Consider the following 26,642-nt stretch of genomic DNA (forward strand, 5'->3'; position numbering starts at 1 on the left):
TGGTGCACTGGGATGACCCTAAGAGATGGGGTGGGGAGGGAGGTGGGAGGAGGGTTCAGGATGGGGAACAAAGGTACACCCATGGCTGATTCATGTCAATGAATGGCAAAACCACTACAATACTGTAAAGTAATTAGCCTCCAATTAAAATAAATTAATTTAAAAAATAATAAAGGACAAAAAAAAGAATTAAACCACATATTTCAATTTGGTGAAGAAAAATTTCTCCTGCCCCCAAGTGTCCTCTCTCCCCAGCCTTCCCAAGGATCCTGATTAGAACACATGACGGAGGCTCCGGGAGGGTGTAAGTAACCAGGTGATCTGTGCATTTGAGCATGGAATCAACTAACTTCCGATCAGAAATACAGAAAGATGAGGTTGGGAATAATGCAGCTTGACACCTTTCAATGAAATGCTAGTTACAAAAGTATTTTATCCTGTTTATCATTTCAACTCTACTAAAGCACAGATTTGAATTTCTATACAGTTTTCTAAATGAGAAAACATTTGTAACGTTAAATACATCTATTTTTCCACGAAGAACAGAAAGCACCCCTGCATTTTGTTTTCTGTAGTTCAGAATTCTTCAATCCATCCGTTTTGTTCAAAGAAAAGTATGAAGACTATGTTATCTGTAGCAGCTAACTTGTTCGAGCTCCTGAGACTGTGTGAAAGGCACAGTCAAATAACACTATACAAAAAAAAAAAAAAAACACTACAATTGCCTTCAAAACCATAAGCCCTTCCTCAGGAAGATCATAAAGTTATTTATTTAAATAAAATCTGTACTGAGCGACTGAACTGAACTGAACTGATGCAAAATCAAAACTCTGAATTTCAACCACTTGGCTTTTTATCTACTAAGTATTGTCAATATTCTCTAGTTTCTGTCATGTAAATAAAGTTATTACAAAGATCACAAAATGAACAACCAAATACTTTTTTCCGAGCGAAGGCAGCCAGTAGTTTCCAGCATTCATAAATATTGATAGGTGGTAGCTCTTCCAAAACTACGCTGAAAGAAAAATCAGGTAATCCTGTTTTACCTCATAACTCATGGTTTTAAAACTCAAACACGATCGTTTACCTGCTGCTTAATTCTAAGTCGTAACAGTAAAACTTCTGTGCTCTTAGACATTATCTATGTGCACAGCATGATACTCAGGCTACAATCAAATCACCATCACAAAAATTCTCGAGTCAATTATATCAACTACTATCTATTTAGCCCTACTTCTGACTACGTTTTAAAAGAAGTAACGCAATACCCTAAGAGTTTAACTTTCACATGTTTTGCAGGACATGAACTACTAATGTCAGCCTACCCTTAAAATAGAATAGTTCAACTAATTTTAGACTCAAGTGTTATAACACATCATAGCTGCCAGCCAGCAGGGTACCTGAACTGTAGCAGCAGTATATGCAGATTCACCAAAGCAAACTGTCAGATTGCTGAACTCTGAGCTACCCCATGCAAGCCCCCAGAAGGTCCACGTGGTGTCCATCTGCAAAACAAAACAGTACTTACAAATACTGTGCCCCTGGGAAAGAAAATGCCCAGGGCCCTGTTTATTCAAATAGTATCTATAATAAGCAGTGGTTCAAAAGTGTCAAAAGGAGGTAACATAAAAGGATTACTATCATATACATAAACAATGTTCAAGCGACTGCACAGTTGCACTCATTTCACATGTTAGCAAAGTAATGCTCAAAATTCTACAAGCTAGGCTTTAACAGTACATGAACCGAGGACTCTCAGATGTTCAAGCTGATTTAGAAAAGGCAAAGGAACCAGAGATCAAATTGCCAACATCTGCTGGATCACTGAAAAAGCAAGAAAGTTCCAGAAAAACATCTACTTCTGCTTCACTGATGACACTAAAGCCTTTGACTGAGTGGATCACAACAAACTATGGAAAATTCTGAAAGAGATGGGAATACCAGACCACCTGACCTGCCTCCCGAGAAACCTGTATGCAAGTCAGGAAGCAAGTTAGAACCAGACATGGAAAAACAGACTGGTTGCAAACTGGGAAAGGAATACGTCCACCCTGCTTATTTAACTTATATGCAGAGGACATCATGCAAAATGCCAGCCTGGATGAAGCACAAGCTGGAATCAAGATTGCCAGGAGAAATATCAGTAATTTCAGGTATGCAGATGAAACCACCCTTATGGCAGAAAACAAAGAGGAACTGAGGTGCCTCTTCAGGAAGGTTACAGAGGAGAGTGGAAAAGCTGTATTAAAATTCAACATTCAAAAATCAAAGGTCATGGCATCCTGTCCCATGACTTCAAGGCAAACAGATGGGGAAACAATGGAAACAGTGACAGACTTTATTTTGGGGGGCTCCAAAATCACTGCAGATGATGACTGCAGCCATCTGCAGAAATTAAAAGACACTTGCTCCTTGGGAGAAAAACTATGGCAAACCTAGACAACATATTAAAAAACAGAGACATTACTTTGCCAATAAAGGTCAGGATAGTCAAAGTTATGGTTTTTCCAATAGTCATGTATGGATGTGAGAGCTGGACCATAAAGAAGGCTGAGTGCCGAAGAATTGATGCTTTTGATCTGTGGTGCTGGAGAAGACTCTTGAGAGTCCCTTGGACTGCAAGAAGATCAAACCAGCCAATCCTAAAGGAAATCAGTCCTGAATATTCATTGGAAGGACTGATGCTGAAGCTCCAATACTTGGCCACCCGATGCAAAGAACTGACCCTGATGCTGGCAAAGATTGAAGGCAGGAGGAGAAGGGGATGACAGAGGATGAGATGGTTGGATAGCATCACTGACTCAATGGACATGATTTTGAGTAAGCTCTGAAAGATTGTGAAGGACAGGGAAGCCTGGTGTACTGCAGTCCACGGGGTCGCAAAGAGTCAGACACAACTGAGTGGCTCAACAACAATAACATATACACACTACTATATATAAAACAGAGAATGAACAAGGACCTACTGTATAACACAGACCCTACTCAGTATTCTGTAATAACCTCTATGGGGAAAGAATCTGACAAAGAATGAATATATGTACATGTATAACTGAATCATTTTGCTGAATGCCTGAAAGTAACACAACATTGTAGTAATAAATCGACTATACTTTAATATAAAATTAAAAATAAAATATTTAAATCTCAAGCTAAATTTTGAAACACAATTAAAATTTCAAAATAAACTAAATAAAATTGAAATTTAAGTAAACTTCAAAAAAAAGATTATTAATCATTCATGAAAGATGTGTGATAAAGGACTGATATCTGAAAGATACAAAGGACTCAAAATTTAACAGGAAGAAAACAAAAGGCAAAAGATCTGACCAGACAACTCATCAAATGAGATACATAAATGCAAAGGCACATATGAAAAGATACTCCACACCACATGTCACTAGGGAAGTGCAAATTAAACCAATTCAACGCTTCCGCACCCTATCAGAATGGCTAAAATCCGAAACACTGCCAGCACCAAATGCTGAGGAGGGTGTGGAGCGACAAGAACTCGCATTCAACAGGAGCTCCCATTCACTGCTGGTGGAAGCGAAGAATGGTGCCACCACTTCGGAAACGAGTTCAGCGGTTTCTTAAAGGGTAAACACAGGCTTACCTATCATCCAGCAGTCACACTCCCAGGTATTTACACAAATGACTTCCCTGGTGGCTCAGACAGTAAAGTGTCTGCCTACAGTGCAGGAGACCGGGGTTCCATCCCTGGGTCGGGAAGATGACCCAGGTCGGGATCTCCTGGAGAAGGAAATGGCAACCAACTCCAGTACTCTTGCCTGGAAAATCCCATGGATGGCGGAGCCTGGTGGGCTCCAGTCCATGGGGTCACAAAGAGTCAGACACGACTGAGCGAATTCCCTTTCACTTTCTTTACTCAAAATTGACAGAAGATGAAAGCAACCAAGATGTCCTTCAAAAGGTGAATGAATAAACAAACGTAAATTCATACAACGGAATACTATTGAATAGCAAAAAGACGTGATCTATCAAGCCATGAGGAGACAAGGAGGAACCGTAAATGCACATTACCAAGTGAAAGAAGGGCTTCCCTTGCGGCTCAGCTGGTAAGGAATCTGCCTGTAATGTGGGAGACCTGGGTTCAGTCATTGGGTTGGGAAGATCCCCTGGAGAAGGGAAAGGCTACCCACTCCAGTATTCTGGCCTGGAGAATACCATGGACTGTATAGTCCATGGGGTCACAAAGAGTCAGGCACGACTGAGCGACTTTCACTTTCAAGGGAAAGAAACCAGTCTAAAGAGTACATACTGTATAATTCCAACTATAGGAAATTCTGGAAAAGATTAAACTATATGGAGACCAAAAAAAAGATCAGTGGTTGCCAGAAGCATGGGAGAATGAACAGGCAGAACATAGGACTTGGGGGCTATCAAACTATTCTAAAGGATACTGTAATAGTAAACACACAACATGCATGCATCAACTCCCAAAGAACTGTACATATTCAACATAGTTTTGGAAGTCCCAGCCACAGAAATCAGACAAGAAAAAGAAATAAAAGGAATCCAAATTGGAAAAAAAAAAAAAAAACTGTCACTGTTGGTACATGACATAATACTATACAAAGAAAACGCTACAGACATCACCAGAAGACTACTAGAGCTCATCAGTGAATTTGGTTAAACTGCAGGATACAAAATTAATATATAGAAATCTGTCTCATTTCTATACACTAATAATGAACTATCAGAAAGAAATTAAGGCAACAATCCCATTTACCATCACATCAAAAAGAATAAAATACCTCGGAATAAACCTATCTAAGGAAGTAACAGAGCTGCACTCAGAAAACTATAAGATCAACGAAAAAAATTGGAGACAACAGTTGCAAAGATACACTGTGGTTTTGGACAGGAAGAATTAATACTGTTAAAATGAGCATACTACCCAAGGCAAACTACATCAATGCAACCCCTATCAAAACAGTGACGGCATTTTTCACAGAACTGGAACAAATAATTTTAAAATTTGTATGGAAAAACAAAAGACCCTGAAGAGCCAAAACAATCCTGAGAAGGAAGAATACAGCTGAAAGAATCAGGCTCCCTGACTTGAGACCACATACAAAGCTACGGTAACCAAAACAGTGTGATAGGGGCACAAAAGCAGACACACAGACCATTGAAATGGGAGAGATTCCAGAAGGAGCTGTGCAGTGTCAGAAACGCAAACTGGATCTTAGCTAATACTAATGTACCAACACTGGTTCATCAATTAAACAAATGCACCACGCCAATGCAAGATATCAAAAGGGGGAACTGCGGGGAGGGGAGGGAGCCCAGGAGAACTTGGTACTCTCTGCTCAATTTTTCCATAAAACCCAAACTTCCCTAAAAAAGAAAAAAACTGTTTTCCATGGCCACTGCCCTAGGCGGAGTCAGAGGACTTGCATTCTGAGGCCTGCCTCATTCAGTGACTATGTAATCTCTACTGCCCAATATACTCATATGCCTGGTTTTATCCCACCTTTATTAACAAAAAAGGGCTTCCCTGGTGGCTCAGCTGGTTAAGAATCCGCCTGCAGTGCGAGAGACCTGGGTTCGATCCCTGGGTTGGGAAGATCCCCTGGAGAAGGGAAAGGCTGCCCACTCCAGTATTCTGACCTGGAGCGCAGAGTCGGACGTGACTGAGCGACTTTCAGCTCAGTTTTTAACCTAGTGAGGTGGAGCATGAGGGAGGTCTGCCTCTCTCCCTTCAGGAGGGTAAAATAAGCCACCGACTAGTTCTGCTTCATGCCCAGCATCACGAAGACAAACTGTCCCACTGGCACGGCCAGCATGGAGAACTGTACCACTGAAAATAGGGGCATGTTTTTAATTCACTGGGACAATGGTATCTTTGTATAATGTCTTTAATACCAGGATTCACTGGGAAATAGTTTCACCCACTAGAGAAAAATCAGGACTTTGTCAGCTCCCTTTGACGATTCTTTCCAGGAAACATCTCAGGCATGTATCAAGGCAGCCACATTCATCAGCGACATTTACAAAACATAATTCTTTTCAAAAATCTCAACCTAAATACACACTGGAAATGCTCATACTAAAATTCTACTTTATTTTCATGGATATCTACCCACTAGAATATATAATCCAGCTAAGATACAACAGGTTCACGCTCCAAAGTCTATTTAATATTTGAACTAAATCTCTATGAATTTTTAAACTATTACTTTTAATTTCACGTATCCATTTAAAACACTTCAGAAAGATCTAGTAATAAAATCATAATCATAATTTTTTAAATATGCTTAAAAATACTGTTTCTGCAACATTTCCTGGTCAATATTACAAAACTCAAAATACATAGTTTATATCAAATATACACTTGATGTTCAAATGTCACTGCTACCAGTTTTAGCTATGTATTTCAGGAAAATTAACTTCTCGAAGCCTCAATGTTCATATTGGTGAAACAGCAGTAGTTAAACAGTTATGAGATTCAGAAATGAGAGATAACTCATTTGCAATGCGCTACACTGTGCCCATCATATAAGTGCACGTGTGCTGAGTCACTTCAGTCATGTCCAACTCTCTGCAATCCTGCGGACCGTCACCTGCCATGCTCCTCTGTCCACGGGATTCTCCAGGCAAGAATACTGGTGTGGGTTGCCGTGCCCTCCTCCAGGGGATCTTCCTGACTCAGGGGTCAAACCCAGGCCTCTTATGTCTTCCTTACCACGAGGACCCCCGGGAAGCCCTAACAATCATTAATATTAAGAACTTTTTTCTAATGTTATGTCAACTACACCCCTTTTTAAAAAAGAGGAAAAAGACTATTTCAAAACAGTATTTTCTCTTTTTGATAAATATTTATTTGTTGTTGTTGTTCAGTAGCTCACTTGTGCCCGACTCTTTGCAGCCCCATGGACTGCAGCAGGCCAGCCTTCCCTGTCCTTCACTAGCTCCCAGAGCTTGCGCAAACTCATGTCCATTGAGTCGGTGATGCCATCCAACCATCTCATCCTCTGTCACCCTCTCTTCCTCCTGCCCTCAATCTTTCCCAGCATCAGGGTCTTTTCCATTGAGTCAGCTTTTTGCATCATTTACTGAATTTACTGGATTCCATCCATCTACAGCTAAGCCAAAGGTCTATTTAACAGCAGCTTTAAATGAATTTTTAAAACTTCAAACTATGTTTTATAATGAACACACACTATAAGAAATTTTTTACAAATTAAAAAGACCCCAAGTATCTTCAACTGTAACTTCAACAACAAAGTCGCTGCACCCCATCCTGTCCCCACACATACAGCCAACCATCAGCCACGCTGTAAGTTTCCGAAGTAAGCTCCTATTGAACCAGCCTTCCATCCAAACACCTCAATCTTTCGGTGACTTCCTGAGGCTCCCCTCCCATTCAGCCTCCACACTGTTACCAGAGGTATTTTCCTGAAACTGATCTAACACCCTGGGAAAGATCATGAGAGTTCCCTGCCTAGAGAAGAAACCCCAAATCTGGTCCTGGCTATGGCATCCCAGGCTCTCTTCAACCTGGTCCATATTCAGCCAGATGCATCTTCCCATAACCGCTACCCCATCCCATTCAGCCAAACTCTCCAAATGAGTTCTATGGTTCTGCTAATGCAACAGAATTGCCCCGCAGATCCTGCCCCTGAGGCTCCCCTCCCTGCCACCTTCAGCCTCTGTCCACGGAAAATCCCACCTAACGTGAAGGACAGAGTTTTCCCCAATACCCAACCCCAGGAGGACTATTTGCTTCCTCTTCTGAATGAAAAGAGAGTCGAGCAGAAAACTGTCACAAATATAATTACATTAAAGGGATAGACCATATAGTGAAATATTACTCAGCCATAAAAAAGAAATAATGCTACCTGCAGCAACACTGATGAACCTAGATATTATCATATTAAGTGAACAAGTCAGACAGAGAAAGACAAATATCATAAGTATCTCTTATATGAGGAATCTTAAAAACAGATGAAGTGAACTTTAATTTATAAGACAAACAGACTCACAAACATAGAAAACAAACAGGGTTACCAAAAGGGAAAGGGAGGAGATAAATTAGGAGCTTGGGATTAACATTTCCATACTACTATATATAAAATAGGTAACCAAGATATTGAGTATAGTTCCTGGTGCTATACAATAGGTCCTTGTTGGTTACCTATTTTATATCTAGTAGTATGTATATGTTAATTCCAAACTCCTATTTTAGTGATGGCTTATTAGTTCCATTTTCCTTACCAGGACCTCCTGTTTTAAAATAACGCATGTAAATGGTTATTATGGTGCCTAGTTAGGGTGGGCAGTTTCAGTCAGGGTGCTTCCTCTAATACTTTCCTTTCTTCCCATCGGGAATTGAGATGCAAAGGCTGGAAGAGCAGCAGCCATCTTGTAATGAGAGACCACCCACATGATGGCCAAGAAGCAACACAGAAGTCTGAGTCCTAGTGGCAAATAGAGGTTCCCCACAGCCCTCCCAGTTCCTGAGAAAAAGAAAACATCATCAACCTGTTTTTGCTACAGACATCCAAACACAATCTTAACTAACGCTCATCACTAGTTAAACCTATTTCATTTTTTAAAAGAAAAGAAAAGGCCCAGACTAATACTATCATACCTAGCTACAAACAGCACTAACTAGCACGATGGGCTGTGCTCAGTCACTCAGCCATATCTGACACTTTGTGACCCCATGGACTGTAGCCCTCCAGACTCTTCAGTCCATGGGATTTCCCAGACAAGAATACTGGAGTGGGTTGCCATTTCCTTCTCCAGGGTTCTTCCCAATCATGATGAGGCCCTATTAACGATCAGGCACTACACAACTGACTATGAATCTCGAAGAGGAGATGAAATCTGAAATCAAGATTTTGCAGAATCCTGAAGCCAGCTGAAAACCACTGAGGTCACACAGATTGAAGGGGGCAAAGTTCTCTGAAATCTTTACACTCCAGCTTCCAATTCAGCCAGCACCAAAGTTAATTTACACAGTAAAAGATAGGATTTTGACCATCCATGTATCTACGTATGCCTTAAAAGTGAACTGAAAATGAAAATTACAGCTGGAATAGTTCTCAGTTCCTTTTGTCACCATGCACAAAAGCAGAATCACGGGGCCTTAATGTGTAAAAAGGATTAATGCAACTCCTCAGCATTTTCATGGAAAACAGAAACTTCTGTCTTCTTTTTTAATCAAAGAGGGTTTTTTTCATGATCTATATACACAGATTGGAGAAGGAAATGGCAACCCACTCCAGGACTCTTGCCTGGAAAATCCCATGGATGGAGGAGCCTGGTAGGCTACAGTCCATGGGGTCGCTAAGAGTCAGACACGACTGAGCGACTTCACTTTTACTTTTCACTTTCATGCACTGGAGAAGGAAACGGCAACCCACTCCAGTGTTCTTGCCTGGAGAATCCCAGGGACAAAGAGGCCTAGTGGGCTGCTGTCTATGGGGTCACACAGAGTCGGACACGACTGAAGCGGCTTAGCAGCAGCAGCAGCATACACACAGATACACAGTCATACACAAGAAAGAAATCTGCCACTCAGCTTTCATAGAGAATAATAAGAAACCCTTGTTATAGTTATTTGGGGATAACTGATTAATTTCCAGGTCAATGGAAAAATACTCACTTTCTTGGACCAAAATAATTCACCTTCCTTGTCCATTAAGTGTAAAATGTATAGAATAAAATTCACTGGATTCACATTAGCACTCTCATTTTCACACTTAATATCAATTTTAAAAATTAACAATGTGTTGAGAAAAGAAAATCTTCCCATCACAGACTCAAACAACAGAATTTCACAGTGACAGCTAATTAATACTAGTAATATAATAATATATAGAAATTAATTCTAATAACAGTACGTCAGCTGGTTTCCTTATACTGACAGGGAAGACAAGAGGGATATTGTGCATCTTTTATGCTAACCTACTAAAAATGTTTTATCAGTTCAGTTCAGTTTAGTCGCTCAGTCGTGTCCGACTCTTTGCGACCCTATGAATCGCAGCACGCCAGGCCTCCCTGTCCATCACATCTCCCAGAGTTCACTCAAACCCACATCCATCGAGTCAGCGATGCCATCCAGCCTTCTCATCCTCTGTCGTCCCCTTTTCCTCCTGCCCCCAATCCCTCCCAGCATCAGAGTCTTTTCCAATGATAAATACACTGGATAATTCACCATAAGATATTAAAGAAAGTCACTCATATGGGCTATTTCTAGTATAAACAATAATAAAGAAATGTATTCTATTTGTAAATAAATGCTTTTATTCACCCTGCCTCTGGCAATCTGCTGAAGTAATGAGATTATTTTTTTTTAATCAGATGCCCTGAACATCCTAGCAACAAATACATTTTATAAGTAAAGGCACTGGAATACGAATCAGAACACTGCACCCTTCTCTGCAGCAAATAGCCCTTTCTGTGTTATTCTAATTCAGCAGACAGTTGCCTCTTTTCACTCAAAGTAAGGACCAAAGCAAGACCCAAGAATAGACTACACCATAAATAATTAGGGCTCACTCACTTGCCGCTATTCTTGTTCTGATCCAGAAGGCTAGGTTTGAAGTTCTTCCAAAGCCATCTGAGGACTCAACTCTCAACTTCTAAACCTAATAGTCATAATTGCTAACGTTATACATTACTGTAATTCTCCATTTCTGTCAACAGACAAATTCTGAATTTGTTACAGCTGATCCACACGTTCAACAGCTGGGGCATATGATCACTTGGCAACCTGATAACACTCCAGCCAAACGCAAAGTCACCCTGGAATCAAGGAACTTGGTCAGAAATGAAAATCGAAATAAGCTCTCAAGTTCAAATGGGAATGGAAAATGTTTTGAACAATGCACGATTTCAGAAAATGGAACAACTGTACTTTGAAAGTTGAGTGAGCTGACACTCCCTATTCACAGCCTACAATTCTTTTCTGATTAGATCAGCCCCCACAGCAAGTCATCGGGATAATAAGCTCTGTAATGAAGTCATCGAATTGGATACTGATGGGAAATCATAACCGGCTTCAAAACACGTCAGGAAACAATGCGTTTTCCAGGTCTCTAGCTTTCCACATAGCACACTGGCCAATACTCTTACTTTTCTTTCTAAGACCAGACGAAACACAGACCATCTATAAAGCCGAGGACAAACTGATGACTTATGCATTTTAACACCACAAAGATGAAGGAAACAACCTCCGCTTTTTCAGGAAATTCGGGACTACAAGTTTGAAAAAGTGGATGTGTAAAGTTCCATACTGATTATTAGGCTATAAGAAAATGAGATAAAGTGAAATCGGCAATGACCTGCAGGATCTTCTATTTCCTTTTACTTTCAAAGGCAAATAAAAACCATCTTTTACAGAATGTCCACTTCCTCAAGGCAAGTGAAATCAGCACCTCAGTTATTTCTGTGTTCCAAGTCATCTGCAATTACCCACGTGTCACCGAGGTAAAACTTGATGGGACAAAAATTCATACAGCTATCTTTTTTTTTTTTTTTTTCAAAAGTAAAAAAGGTATTTACTTTCAAGCTTTCAGACTGTTTCTTTCTGACCTTAAAGAACACAGGCGTACCTGTTCCATAAGGTTTATTCAGTTCAGTTCAGTTGAGTCACTCAGTCGTGTCCGACTCTTTGCGACCCCATGAATCGCAGCATGCCAGGCCTCCCTGTCCATCACCATCTCCTGGAGTTCACTCAAACTCATGTTTATTAGTATATTGCAATATCTCTCATTTTTAAGGTTCTGGAACAACTGATTAAAATCTTATTTTTTCAATGGAAGTATAGATGTAAACATGAGTGTATTGGATGTGAACGCAAATACAGATGCTACGAATGTGCTTTAGCCTAAAATATCATAGCACTTGCTCAGTGGTAGTATCATACAATAGAGCCTTGGCACAAAGGAATTCTGATTGTGCTGTATACAGAATTCTACATGCATTAAAGGAATGTCAAAAATAAAATATGTTCTAGAAGGAGACGAAACATGTTCATGGGTAGATTTTGCGCTTGGCGGGGCGGTGCTTGGAATTTATTCAGTTCAGTATTCTGTATTTCTACTTTCTACTAATAGACTTCTAGTGATACATGCATCTTAAACCATATAATCCCCACTCAATTTACAGAAATTGAGTTTCTTAAGACCAAAGCAAATATTCAAAAGAAGCAAGACCACTTGAAACCAACCGATGAAACAGGCCCCGATTCACCATTAATATATCAAGGCTTTTAGCCATCCCTGGGTGTGGAGCGCTTAGGTGGAGCCACAGTTAGGAGACCGTCTGGACATTCTGAAAGACAATATCCAGAGACTAAAAGACCCTTTAAGATGGGAAAGTGTTCTTTAATCTAACCTCTCATTTACCTATAAAGTCAAAATAAGCATAATGCTAAAATGTCAATACTATTTATCACAGAATTTCCCTAACATAAAGGACAGGCAGAAAAATATCTCAAAATATACTCCTTTACCTTTAAATTTACAACAGACTCTGACGAAAGTCTTTCATCCATCACACTATCAAGTAACCTTTACAATACGTAGGAATAGATTTAATATAGTCACGAACCATAAACTTTTCAAATAAAATCATTTTAAGAAAAACGATTTGGTGATGCTCTCAGTGGTGAAACAGTCCATTTATTTAAGAAGCCAAGAACCTTTTTTAAGGGTTAACCAGTACCCCATATCAAGCAAGGGCAGCAATGCCTTAGTAATCCCACGGAGAAGGAACCGGTAACCACCCTCCCAGCAAGAAGGATGATTATGCGTAGTGCTTAAGAGCTTTTACAAAGGAGAAAAACGCAAGGTGCTTCTTGGAAACCAAACCCCTCCCCCGCACTGTACTGCCCATCCGACGGTGTCTTACGGCCATCGCCCACTCGGCCACCCTCCCTGCGGTGGGATACGGAATCCCGTCCCCAAAAGACCAGGTTCAGTCCCAGGACTGGTCCAGACACCTGTTTTCTTGTGCCCAAGCAGCAGTGGCTCCTCTCAAGCAGAGGAGACGGTCACCCCGCAGGTCTGCGCCCCGCCCAGGCGGGGGGATGGGGGGCGACATACCTTTGTACCTCTCCAGGACATCCTCGTAGGCCTGGAGGTACTCCTGCTCGTCCACGCACAGGTAGGCGGCCGGGGAGAGGTACCCCGCCATGCCCAGGCTTATCTCAGCGGGGACCGGCCGAGCCCCCTCTCCCGCTCGAAAGCTGGACAGGACCGCAGTCAGCGAGGGGCAGCCGCGGGCACGGAAACGCGCGAGGAGGGCAGGCCGGGGTGAGCGCCGGGGCGCACAGGGGGTCAGCCGGGGAGACGCCCCGGGGACTCAGCGACGGTCCGTGCAGGCGAGCGCGGCGGCGGCGCGCGGCGCCACGCGGCGCTGGGGAGCCCGGGGCCCGGCGAAGGCGGGCGCGGGGCGGCGGGCGCCTGCACCCTCGGCAGCTGAGGCGGCGGCCGCCCGGGCCCGGCTCTGCGCGCCCGCTCGGGGCCGGGAGGACGCGCGCGCTGCTGCCTCCGCCCGCGGTGCTCCGCGGCGCATCTGCGGCATTTCCTGGCCGCCGCGCCGCAGACGCGCGCCCGCGCCCGGGAGGGGGAGCGCGGGGAGGGGGCGGGCGAGAGGGCGGGCGGGCGGCGGCCTCCGGCGGGCAGCGCCCGGCCCCTCCCCGGCCCGCCCTCCCCCGGGCGCGGGCCGCTGCCCGGATCCCAGGGGCGAGGTTTCTATTTGGGACCTACAACAGGTGCCTGGGAAACAAAGCCGTGGATCGCGCCTCCCGCGCTCGCAACCCCCGCGGGGCTCCGGGAGAGACCGGGGGAGCCTCCGGGACCGGCCGGCCGCGCGGAAGGGCCGGGCCCCGCGGCAGCGCGGGGCGCACGGGCGAGGGAGCCGGGGTCCGCGCCTCGGGGGCCGCCTGCGCCTGCGCGCCCCCGGCCCAGCCGGCGGCCCCTCCCTGCCGCCCCCCAGAGCCTGGCCGCGCCGCTGCGCCGCCAGAGACACCAGGCTCCGCCACCCGCTCCTCCCCGCCGCGGATCACCCCGCGGTGTGATGCGGCCAAGTGACAGCCTGTCTTCATCAGGATAATCATATTATAAAGTTCATCATATCATATCATCATATCACAAACTTGTGACACGTCAACATTGTCCGTGTTCGCTGTTATTGTTATCAGATGAGCCACTTCATTGTTGACTCTGATTGATGACTCTGGCCACATCTCCCCTCCCTATTTCTTCTCTCATGAGTACTGACCTTTTGTCCTTGATGAGTCTTTTTTCTTTTTTAGTGATGTGAATCTGGACCATTTTCCATGATTTGTTACATGGGAATGAGTAGTCTTGAGAACACTGTATACTCTGGATAAAACTTCCTTAAGTTAGAATTGGAAAGCTTTACTTCGCATTAGTAGTTGGCCTATTTTTGTGACTCCAAACAGAACAAGACCACACTTCTCTGTTCTATCCTGACCTCTGACCTGAGTTTGATCTCACATCCCACTTGATCACTAGAGTTTTCTTGCAACTTGGCATGCATTTATGTGCATATTAGTTCATGAGGAACAAGCATGGACCATATGGGACGCCTAGAACTGAAAGGATTAGCAATTCGATCCCTAAGAGTCATTCCATTTACAAATCACACATGTACAAATAAATCTCCCAGAACTCTCCCGTCTCTCATGGACATAGAGAACAGAGTTGTGGCTGCCAGGGGGTACAGGCTTGGGGGAGGAATGGCGTGGGAGCTTGGAATTAGCAGATGCAAACTATTATAAATATGATGGGTAAACAACCAGGTCCTACTGTATAGCACAGGGAACTATATTCAGTATCCTGTGATAACCATGATGGAAAAATATGAAAAAAAAGTATATATACATATATATATAACTGAATCACTGCTGCTGTATAGCAGAAATTAACACAACATTGTAAATCAATTTTACTTCAATTAAAAAAAATTTTAACTGTCTTGTCTCTCTCACAATGAGTAAGGTCAATGAGGGCATAGTCTGAGCCTTAATCAGAAATTGACACCCAGTAGCTTCCCTGATAGCTCAGTTGGTAAAGAATCTGCCTGCAACGCAGGAGACCCCAGTTCAATTCCTGGGTCCAGAAGATCTACTGGCAAAAGGACAGATACCCGCTCCAGTATTCCTGGGCTTCCCTTGTGGCTCAGCTGGTAAAGAATCCGCCCACCATGCGGGAGACCTGGGTTTGATCCCTGGGTTGGGAAGATCCCCTGAAGAAGGGAAAGGCTACCCACTCCAGTATTCTGGCTTGGAGAATTCCATGGACTGTATAGTCCATGGGGTCACAAAGAGGTGGACTCGACTAAGCGACTTTCACAAGCACCCAGTTTTGTGAATATAATCACTGCACACTCAAGTGATTTTTAACTGTTCATTTAAGGAACTAGTCAAAAGAACAAGCAGCATTGGTGGTTGCTGGGGTAAACGTATATTCCTGGGATGATAATCAAGGATCAATCTGCTAATAATCTTGGTGTATTCCACAAGGAAACGGCAAAGGCACAGCAGTTTAGAGCTTGGTCCCTCAAGTCAAGATGGCCTGAATTCAGATCCCAGCTCCACCACTTCCTAGAACCTCGGGAAGAGTCTCTCCCCTTTTGGCAGATTTATGGCCTGAAAAAAATGGAGGAAATAAGAGTGTGTGTGCTCAGTCACTTGGTCATGTCCAACTCTTTGCAATCCAATGCAAAGTAGCCCTCCAGGCTCCTCTGTCCATGGAATGTTTCAGACAAGAATACTGGAGTGGATTGCCATTTCCTACTCCAGGGGATCTTCCCAACCCAGGGATCGAGCCCGTGTCTGTTGGGTCTCCTGCATTGGCAGGTGGATTCTTTACCACTGTGCCACCTGGGAAGCCCTGAAAATAACAGTGCCTACTTCACAAAATTGCCAAGAAACCTGAATGAGATAACCTATGGGCTTTCCCTTGTGGCTCAGTTGCTAAAATATCCGCTTGCCATGTGAGAGACCTGGGTTCAATCCCTGGGTTGGGAAGATCCCCTGGAGAAAGGAAAGGCTATCCACTCCAGTATTTTGGCCTGGAGAATTCCATGGACTGTATATACAGAGTCGGACATGACTGGGCGACTCTCACTTTCGCTTTTCATCAGGTGCTTATGAGAGCTCAGGGCCATCAGTCAGCCCTCACTCACAGAGCATTTACCATGTGTCAGGGAATCTGCAAAATGCTTTGTGTTTACTACTTTAATCCCCATAGCCACGATCCTTGGATAGACAAAATGAAGGTAAGAAGTAAACGTTCAGTAAATCATCCGAGAAAACACAGCCGGTTTGTGATAGAGGAGGAATTAAAATCCAAAGTCTAACTCTGCCAAGATCTTTCAATTCTTCACTTCAAAGAATTCACGTGGGACAAATATCCATAGTTTAAAATAGCATCGTCACTAACCAACCATGTACCTTCACAAGCACCTCAAGACCGAAAAACCCAGCTTGCGATATCCTGCAGGTAAAAACAGCAGATCTGCCTGGTACGATGTTAAAGAAAACAAAGCCCCTTTCCTTCCATGTTACCATGTCATTATCGCCTTGACCCTGAGAGATCAGGAGAGCATATATGGCATGACAGGCTCAGATTTTCACATGAAGACACTGTGATAAATGCAGAATCACTTTTAAAATTATAAAGTATCAGACATGTGACACCATCGCCAGGAAATGAACATCTGATTATCTCATCGCACTGCTTTTTACATCTTCAAGTGATTCTGCACCACTGACAGCTAAATAGTCCACTCTCTGCAGAATCGCTCCAAAACATCCTAACGGTTCCCACTCTTCCCTACAAATCCCAGGCTTCGGCTGCACAGATGACTTGCAGTTTCCACCTGAACCCACCTCCCTGCTGAGTGTTTGCAGCTCCATACCGCGGAAGTGACTTCCAGCTCGCACCAGTCCATCAGGCTCATGAAACCTCCCCTCCCGCAGCGGGCCCCCCAGCAGCCCTTCAGGAAGCTGCCAGCCTCCTCTCGGTCCAGGGTAATCAGACTCTCCCTCTGGGTGCTCCTCATCCAGGCCCTCAGAGCCGTCACAGCTGGCCTCTCACCGTGCTGTGACTCGCTCGCGTGTGAGGTTAGAACTGCTTTCAAGGCAGAACCGACTGCGCACCTTCATGTTGTCCCAGAAGCGTAATAAACATGTATTGAACGTGAGTGACTAACGGGATCCCCAAAACCATATGGTCCTCTCCACTCGAGACATTTCCTCATTCCATTCTATTTTTACAACCTTAAACATAAATAACCGTGTTCAACTTTCAATCCCTTTATTACTAAATAATAAACACAGTGGACATCCCCACACCCTTTCTGACCCTTGCCCTGTCTAGGGATGAACTTCACAGACAGGTTAGGTTTTAGGCCAAGTGCAAAAATGCCTAATAAAATGAGAAGCTGAAACCTGAATGATATGTTTTCCAGCTCTCCACTGTACCACATCCCCTCAGATGACCCGACCCCTTACCCTCATCCTGGATGCTGTGTGGCAAATTTACCACATAATATACCTGAACTTCATAGTTTAGCCACATGATGATGAAACAGCTGTTTATAGACAGACCCCTCAGCCTATGCTCTGTGTGTGAGGATGGATGTGATTTGTGTACAACAGCCAATTTACCAGTGTTTATTTTAAACATGGTCATTAGTACACGTCCATACTAGAGCCGCTTATTCTGTCTGTTGTTTTATTTTCTTTTGTTCTATTTTTGAAGAACAGTGTAATCTTAAAAGTCTGTAACTTGGAGGTCTCCAGTGCAGCAACTATCGCTAACTTCATAGCAAACCCTTTACAGTAAGTAAGGTGTGGCCTCGCCCTCACAGAGCCGAGACTCCCCTGACCCCAGCTCCCACTTTTCCACTGCACCCCATCAGAACCCCCAGGTCCTCCATTTCCCACCGGCCATACACACCGCCTGCTACTACCGCCAGCTGCTGCTGGCTGCCTGTCTAGTAGTTTATGTAATCTCATCCCCTGACAAACAGGTGCCCGTCCTTCTCCCCTAGCCCCTCCTTCAATACCAAAAGCAAAATGCCCATCTCTGCCACGTCCATCAAAACTCTCAGCCCAGGAGCACCTTCCGCCATCCAGGCATCCTGCTTTGGAGACCCAGGCTTGCCACAGAGCACCACCTGTCACCGTCTTCCCTTTCTGCCGAGACAAGTATCTGGTACCCTGGTTCCGGCACTGTCTCCTCCGCCCCCTGGGGGGTCATGACCAGGCAGGGAATCCGGCCTTGGTGACCAGACTCTCCGGTGCCCACCCAGCCCTCTGCGACCCCCCCCAGCCGCCCTGCTCACTCTCCCTTGGCTCCCAAACTGTCTCCATCCTCCCTCCCTACCCTGCCTGCCTCCACCCTCCACGTCAAAGGCCTGGGTGAGACCAGCCAGCATCTCACAAAAGAAGCCAGAAGAAGCTCAAGGCTGTTGCCCCAGAAACCCAGATGAGAGAATGGCTGGCTGGGCGCTGTTTATTTTTCCCGTAATCAGAAAATCCCATTGGGGGGACCCTCGGGGGACTCTCAGCCACCACGGTGGCCAGGATCTGAGCTAGTCCCCTGCAGCCCCCTAGAAGGTAGGCAAGTCCCAGCTCTGCATGATAGTGGGAAGCAAGAGAAACTGAGTGGGCAGGGGCCTGGGAGGGAGAGAGGGAGGGGGGAAAGGCCCAATCCACAGTAAAAATCAACTCTGGTAAGCACCTCGCCTTTGGCCTTTCAAGAGAGCCCCCCCCCCGGGACACACCCCAACCTACCCCATTGCAGTTTCAGAGAAAAAAATTAGGTAACAACCACCTCAAAAAGCATAGCTCGTATATACACAAACCACACGGGCACTGCAGGCTGGGGGATAGATTTCCACAGAAGGCTCAGCTTGCAGCTGAGTAAAACAAGCCATCCCTTCTGGGACCTACAGGCAGTGCAAGGGAACACCAGGTAACAGAAGAGAAACACGGGTCCCTCCCATGTATTAATTAATCAGGGATGCATGATGGCTAAACCCTCAAAAGCACCAAAGGGAGGAGCTGCTATGAACACATGATGCTAATAGAGATGCTATGCTTTAAAAAAAAAAAAAACTGTAGAGAGCCCTATGCAATCTTGGGTACCAGAACCCAGGAATCTAGCCCCCTGATAAATCTGGTGGCTCGAAGCTCCCAGGCAAACAGGGAAAGGAAGCTTCCAGCAAACACACTGTGAAACACTGAATTAATACTTTCAGACTATCACGGTGGCGACTGCACATAAATAGGAAACTTCAGTGCAGATGCCTGTAAATATCCTCTTGGTTTCAAAGATAGCGGTTCCTCCAACCAGAAGACAGGGCCAAACAGCTTAGTCACTAGCAGACAGGGCCAATTGCTCCTTCGATAAAATCGGGACAGAAAGTAAACATGGTCATCCTCCTCCCCCACCTTAAGCCTCAGCTCCCGGCCAGACAGGGACCCCGGGGAGCCGGTGGGTGAATTTCCACCTCTCTGCACCCCCCAGCCAGGCCCCCCTGCCGCTTGCTCTTACCTGCGATCCTAAGCACTGCCCTCTCCGCGGGGTCCAGCACCGAGCCCCCGTGGATCTTTCTTTTCGATCGCTCATGTTTAGGCAAATTCCAGGGTAAGGTGTCTCCAGGAGCTGGAGATGCAGAGCCAGATTTCTGGCTGAAATCATCTTCGTCGGAAAAATCCGCAGAGGAAGACATGGAGCAGCGATAGGACGCGTTCCCGGAGCTCTACAGGGGATGACACAGAGAAAAGCATCAACGGCAGGCATTCGCGTCAGCTCGTCCATTTCAGCAGCCCCCTCCCTGCCCCCAAAGGGAGTCCGCCGTCCTGCACCCTCCTCCGCGCGGTGGGGGGACGCGTCCCAGGGCCGACCCCAGCGCTCACCATCTTCTCTGGGCCCCGGCTCCAACCCCAGCCACAAGGCCTGGGCAGCTCCGGTTCCAGGAAGATGGGCACCCAAGTGTGTGGCCTGTGGTTCGGCCACCAGCTCACAGATGACTGGCCCAACAATGAAGCCAGAATCCACAGCCTTCCTGTTACAAATCTATAGTATCTGGCTCCCCCACCAGGCCGGGACCGAGATTTTCCATTACGAGCTGCTGCTTAATTCATTAATGCAACTCGCTCCAAGTTGCAAACACAAAGCACAAACGCAGGATGCTGAGTCCTGACTCCTTTCCGCTTCCCCTCCCAGTCTCCCCTCCGACCAGGTTTGAGCCCCTCGTCCTTTTCAGTTCATTTTTTTCCTGAGTTTGAAGCTAGTTCCCAGACTCTTCTGGAGGAAGGAGGGAGGAGGGGCTGATTCTGAGAAGAGCCTTTTCTGCAGACCTGGAGCGTACAAAAGGCTGTTTGCAGAAGCCAAAGGCAGTGCCAGTAAACAAACTGGGTTTAGAGCTCTCGAGATCATATAAACTTCGAGCAGACGAACAGCTGCCAGCGATGGAGACGGAGGGATGCGGAGGGGAGGGGAAAGAGCTCCCCGGCCCGGCCCGCCCCGTCATCACAGGGGGAAACCGGAGACGCGGCTCGGACCGCGTGCACCGCCTGAGCTCGGTCCTCCCTCCAGGAGCGGAGCCGGGCGCAGGGCGTGTCCAGCTCTGTTTGCCCCGCAGGGAAAAGGCACAGGTCATTAGCCTCTTTTAGTTGGGTTAAGTTTGTGATAATTTAGTGAGCCACTCATTTACCATGAAAAGAGGCTGCTAACTGTGCGGAGAATAGGCTTACAAACAAGATAAAGCATCCATGGGAGGAAAAAAAAAAAAAAAACAGGCTGTGTGACAACCTCCCAAAGCATGTGGGATAAACCAGAAGTGAATCAGGACCTGGCCTGCGCCTAGTCAGGCATGACCGACATGAATGCACATCTAGTGACCAACACCATCATTTTAAAAGCAAACGTACTATTTCCTGCAAAGTATCTAATATTTATCTTTGGCTTTACTCTTTCCCCTCAAAAGCAGTTCTCCATTTTACATGAAACGCATCTCTTTGGCTAATTATCAATTTATTGCGTGTGACTCCTTGTCTGTTTTCTTAGTGGAAAGCGTGTGCTGCTGCTGCTGCTAAGTCACTTCAGTCATGTCCGACTCTGTGCGACCCCACAGACGGCAGCCCACCAAGGCTCCCCCATCCCTGGGATTCTCCAGGCAAGAACACTGGAGTGGGTTGCCATTTCCTTCTCCAATGCATGAAAGTGAAAAGCGAAAGTGAAGTCGCTCAGTTGTGTCTGACCCTCAGCGACCCCATGGACTGCAGCCCACCAGGCTCCTCGGTCCATGGGATTTTCCAGGCAAGAGTATTGGAGCGGGGTGCCCTTGCCTTCTCTGGGAAATCATGTACTAGGCGAATAAATAAATACCACTGATTTTCTGTATTCACTGGAATCCACAGAGTTGTGAGGAGGCATTAAGTCAGTCACAGGATGCTACTATCAACCTACTTTATTTTCCATGTTTTTCTGAAAATTCGTCTTGAGCTCTATAAGGCTGTGATGCTGGGTAGGTCTGTGAAAAAGGATGACATTCTTAAAGACTTTCAAAAGGGTAACAGGTTTCCTTGGTTGCCTTCTGTCTTCCTTAAACTGGCTTCCTACCTGTCCTTATGAAAGGTCATCTTTTATCTGTGAGCTTGTATTTCTTGTTTCATGCACTCCAAATGACTACTCCAAGTGAGAGTAGTCATTTGATTGTTTAGAGACAGACTTAGGAAATAAACGGTTAAAGGACTGCCTCCATCCAAACACTCTGATTATTGATTTTTGTAGATGAAGTAAATTTTTCTAACAATTAGTCTCAGCTAATGGAAGAGCAAAACATGATTTATGCCATGACATAAACACCACTCATCACCCAGCCAGATGGGATCATTTACGACCCTGGACCCAAGGGTGTTTGACTGGTACAGCCTCTAATCTGGACGTGTCCTTGGTGAACGGTTAAGAGAGAAAGGAAGACAAGGCAATCAGCAGCACCTCTTTCAACAACACAGCACATGGAAATACGCACGCAGACGGAGGGAAAGCACGCTGGCTTGTACACAGCGAAGTCTCCCAGGCTACAGGAATCGAGTGCTAACCATCAAAGCATTTGGTTTTTCCCCACAACAATCTTCATGGACACTCTTTAAATATAAGGTAAACGATACAAAATTAGGCCCATGTGAACCTTGAAAATTGAGAACAGATTTTTTTTTATCATTTACATGCTTCATATTCTGAGAATTACCTTTTAATTCACTTTTTAAATTTTAGACATATGCACTCAACAGTACAGAAATTTTTTTCTATATCTTTTTAGCCCTATCTGGCTGCTTTATTGAATTTGAATTTTCTATTTTAATTGGTGGTGTTTGCTGTTGGCTCTTTAGCTGCCAACAAGATAGAGACTAAATTGGTCACTTTGTAAGGGCTACTGAATGTAGTCTTTTAGGTTACAAGTGTGTGATTAAATGAATGCTTTTATTTTAATGAATGAAGGCTGTCTATGGTTTCTGTCTTCAAATTTGGGGAAAATATATTTCAAATCTTAATAAATTTACATTCCTTCTAATGTCAGTGGCATCCATGCTAGTGAATAAAGCAGACTTTCTAAATCAAGTGTTTCAGGTGGGAGGCTGAAAATTCCATCACTCACCTCTCCTTTCTTAATATCAGGCAAACTGGATGAACCATTGATAACTGGTTTTCTGTTTCTTTTTTATTTTTTTAAATATTTGATGAGGTGAAAGAAGAGAGTGAAAAAGCTGGCTTAAAACTAAGATCATGGCATCTGGTCCCATCACTTTGTGACAAATAGAAGCAGAAAAAGTACAAGCAGTGACAGATTCTCTTGGGCTCCAAAATCACTGCAGACGGTGACTGCAGCCCTGAAATTAAAAGACACATGCTCCTTGGAAGGAAACCTATGACAAACCTAAAGAGTATATTAAAAAGCAAAGACATCACTTGGCCAACAAAGGTCTGTACAATCAAGGCTATGGTTTTTCCAGCAGCCCTGTACAGATGTGAGAGTTGGACCATAATGAAGGCTGAGCACTGAATAATTGATGCTTTTGAACTATGGTGTTGGAGAAGATTCTTGAGAGTCCCTTGGACTGCAAGGAGATCAAACCTGTCAATCCTAAAGGAAATCAACCATGAATATTCATTGGAAGGACTGATGCTAAAGCTGAAGCTCCAATACTCTGGCCACCTGATGCAAAGAGCAGACTCACTGGAAAAGACCCTGATGCTGGGAAAGATTGAAGGCAAAAAGAGAAGGGGACAGCAGAGGATGAGATGGTTGCTGCTGCTGCTAAGCCGCTTTGGTGGTGTCCGACTCTGTGCAACCCCATAGACGGCAGCCCACCAGGCTCCACCGTCCCTGGGATTCTCCAGGCAAGAACACTGGAGTAGGCTGCCATCACCTTCTCCGATGAGATGGTTATATAGCATCAGTGACTCAATGGACATGGATTTGAGCAAACTCTGGGAAATGGTGAAGGACCAAAAAGCCTGGCCTGCTACAGTCCATGGCGTTGCAAAGAGTCGGACAAGACTTAGCGACTGAACAACAAATTGAAGTATAGCTGATTTACAATGTTGTGTTAGTTTCAGATGTTACAGCAAAGTGATCCAGTTATACATACATATATATGTATATATATTCTTCTTCCTGAGAACGGATTAAAATGAAGCTGCTTTGAAGTCGACTGATCCTCCAAAACTATGCTTTATTGATTTGAAATGATTTGCCACTTTACACAGAGAAGGCAATGGCACCCCACTCCAGGACTCTTGCCTGGAAAATCCCATGGACCGAGGAGCCTGGTAGGCTGCAGTCCATGGGGTCGCTAAGAGTCAGGCATGACCGAGCGACTTCACTTTCACTTTTCACTTTCCTGCATTGGAGGAGGCAATGGCAACCCACTCCAGTATTCTTGCCTGGAGAATCCCAGGGACAGAGGAGCCTAGTGGGCTGCCGTCTATGGGGTCACACAGAGTTGGACACGACTGAAGTAACTTAGCAGCAGCAGCAGCCACTTCACATCTCTGTCATGGGGGTTAAAGGAAAGAGCTGGGGGTACACTCCTTTCTTCTGGAAAAAGCAAACATGTTCTCTGACCCAAAGTCCAGGCCTCGCCTTCGATGTGGGGCTTAAAGTTCAGACAAAGGAAGAGAACTCTTGGGACCAGCAAAAGACTCAAGTTCCTCCTGCTCTGCTCCTGTTGCCTAAGGTTTGATTCCTGTTAAAATATAAATATCTGTCTATAGGGAATTCATTAAATAAATGACAGTATACCCATACAATGGACTACTTTGCAGCAATTAAACAAAAATGTTATTGATCTACATTAGCAAAGTGGGAAGGGTGCATATAGAATGATTCCTATTTTTAAAAAAATCTGTGTGTCTGTGTGTGTGTGTGTGTGTCTGTGTGTGTGTATGTGTGGAAATGAATAGAAAGATAGATGATTTATAGATAAATAGGCAGATAGGTAACTATCTACCAGAGTGTAAACAGCAGATATCTCTGGGCAATGACTAATACTATGAATGAATTTAATTTTATTCCTTATAATTTTTAATGTAAAACAAACAGTATACAAAAAGATTACTGAAAAGGAGAAGATACTATATCAAGGGTCAGAGAAAATATCAAAGGCTGTAGGAAGAAACAACCACTTAACCCAGTGATTTTAACTGTCTGGGGCTCATGGACACCTCTAAAAGCGTCCATGGAAACCTCTCTTCAGACCAGAGTCCATAAGCAAACACACACAAACTTCAAGTTACATCCTCAACTGTCAACCCCATTTGGCCTGCGTGTTGAAAACCAAAAAAGGGGGTAGGGGGGAAAGAATGTGCAGTATTCAGAAATGAAGAAAGGTAATTAGGAGAGTAAAGACAAAGCTGGCCCGGGTCATCATGGTTTAATATTTGGCCTTCTTTCCTTAAATAAAGGACTGTGAGAGTCCTCCGGTCTGATAGCGGATCTCTGCGACCAACAAGAAACCGCTAGGCTGTGAGGGACAGAGACCCACGCACTGTGTCTCAGCACAGCCTCCTTGGGAAGGCGGTCTGAGCAGCTGGATTAGATCTCCGAAAGCGCAAAGGGAACTTCCTAATCGCCAATTCACTCCCACGGTGCAAAAACAACCCCATCTCCTAAAGCCAGCATAGTGACATAATGCGGCATTTTTAGCAGGGGAACTAAACAATAACCGCTCTAATTGAAACCCCGGTGGGGGATCTGGACTAGCACAATGGAGCTGCTGACCCTGGAAGCCGCCCAGCCTCGGCACCCGCATCTGGAGGAAGGTGCCAGGAAGCTGCCTCTGCCCGGCATTATCGGCAGCAAGAAATCAGTGCGGAGATAAGACCCCGAGACACAGCCAGGCGGCCCGAGGCCCAGAGGCAGGCACGTGGCCTCTCACAAACGTTTACACCTGAGACGTTGGCACACTGCTGTAAGCACAGTTCCAAAAATTTAACAAGAAAATAAAAAGCCTGTGAGGAATCAATTAGACAAGTTCAGATTGAGGGATATTCGAAGATAATTTTATCCTGGACTCTTTCAAAGAAGAAAAAGGTCAATGTCACAGAACACACACACTACCCAAAGCGGAAGCCTAACAAACACAGTTATGAGCCTTGGTGGGAGTCTGAATTTCTCTTTAAGCTAAAAAGACATGTTAGGGACAACGGGGAGAATGTGAACCTGGATCACCAACCGTTTATTAGCTGATTCTGGGAAACTGCTGTCAATTTTCTGAGGTGTGCAGATGGTATGCTGGTTGCAGAAAAGCATCCTTACCTAAACTCACGCTGTCCGCACTTGTTCTCAGCTGTTTCCGTATAAACAGAATCGGTTAACGTGGCAACAGCTCTACAGTGAGTCTTCACTGTACTGCCCTCCCAACTTTGCTGTAAATTTGAATATTTTCAAAATGAAGGGCTGGGTCAGCAAGGCCTTTTTTGGTGTGTGTGTGTCTGTGTGTCTGTGTGTGTGTGTGTCTGTGTGTGTGTGTGTCTGTGTGTGTGTGTCTGTGTGTGTGTGTGTCTGTGTGTGTGTGTCTGTGTGTGTGTCTGTGTGTCTGTGTGTCTGTGTGTCTGTGTGTCTGTGTGTCTGTGTGTGTGTCTGTGTGTGTGTCTGTGTGTGTCTGTGTGCGTGTGTGTCTGTGTGTGTGTCTGTGTGTGTCTGTGTGTGTGTCTGTGTGTCTGTGTGTCTGTGTGTGTGTGTCTCTGTGTGTGTGTCTGTGTGTGTGTCTGTGTGTGTCTGTGTGTGTGTGTCTGTGTGTGTGTCTGTGTGTGTCTGTGTGTGTGTGTCTGTGTGTGTGTCTGTGTGTGTCTGTGTGTGTGTCTGTGTGTGTGTGTCTGTGTGTGTGTCTGTGTGTCTGTGTGTCTGTGTGCGTGTGTCTCTGTGTGTGTGTCTGTGTGTGTGTCTGTGTGTGTCTGTGTGCGTGTGTGTCTGTGTGTGTGTCTGTGTGTGTCTGTGTGTGTGTGTCTGTGTGTGTGTCTGTGTGTCTGTGTGTGTGTGTGTCTGTGTGTGTGTCTGTGTGTGTGTCTGTGTGTGTGTCTGTGTGTGTCTGTGTGCGTGTGTGTCTG

General features: G+C 45.0%; 1 protein-coding gene across 16 annotated transcripts in view; it reads right to left on the reverse strand.

Annotated features, from left to right (window-relative positions):
• DST (dystonin) overlaps positions 1–26,642 on the reverse strand; it is a 530,351-nt gene that overhangs the window by 406,391 nt on the left and 97,318 nt on the right. For 11 of the 16 annotated variants that reach the window (XM_018038670.1, XM_018038677.1, XM_018038675.1 and 8 more), the window contains exon 4: positions 19,578–19,785. In XM_018038670.1, the coding sequence (XP_017894159.1) occupies positions 19,578–19,785 (208 nt within the window). Of the gene's footprint in view, positions 1–13,085; positions 13,333–19,577; positions 19,786–19,942; positions 20,092–26,642 lie in introns of those variants that run through there. The other 5 variants (XM_018038689.1, XM_018038680.1, XM_018038676.1 and 2 more) reach the window with 4 other exon arrangements.

The sequence above is a fragment of the Capra hircus genome, chromosome 23, assembly GCF_001704415.2.
Source record: "Capra hircus breed San Clemente chromosome 23, ASM170441v1, whole genome shotgun sequence".
NCBI lineage: Eukaryota > Metazoa > Chordata > Mammalia > Artiodactyla > Bovidae > Capra > Capra hircus.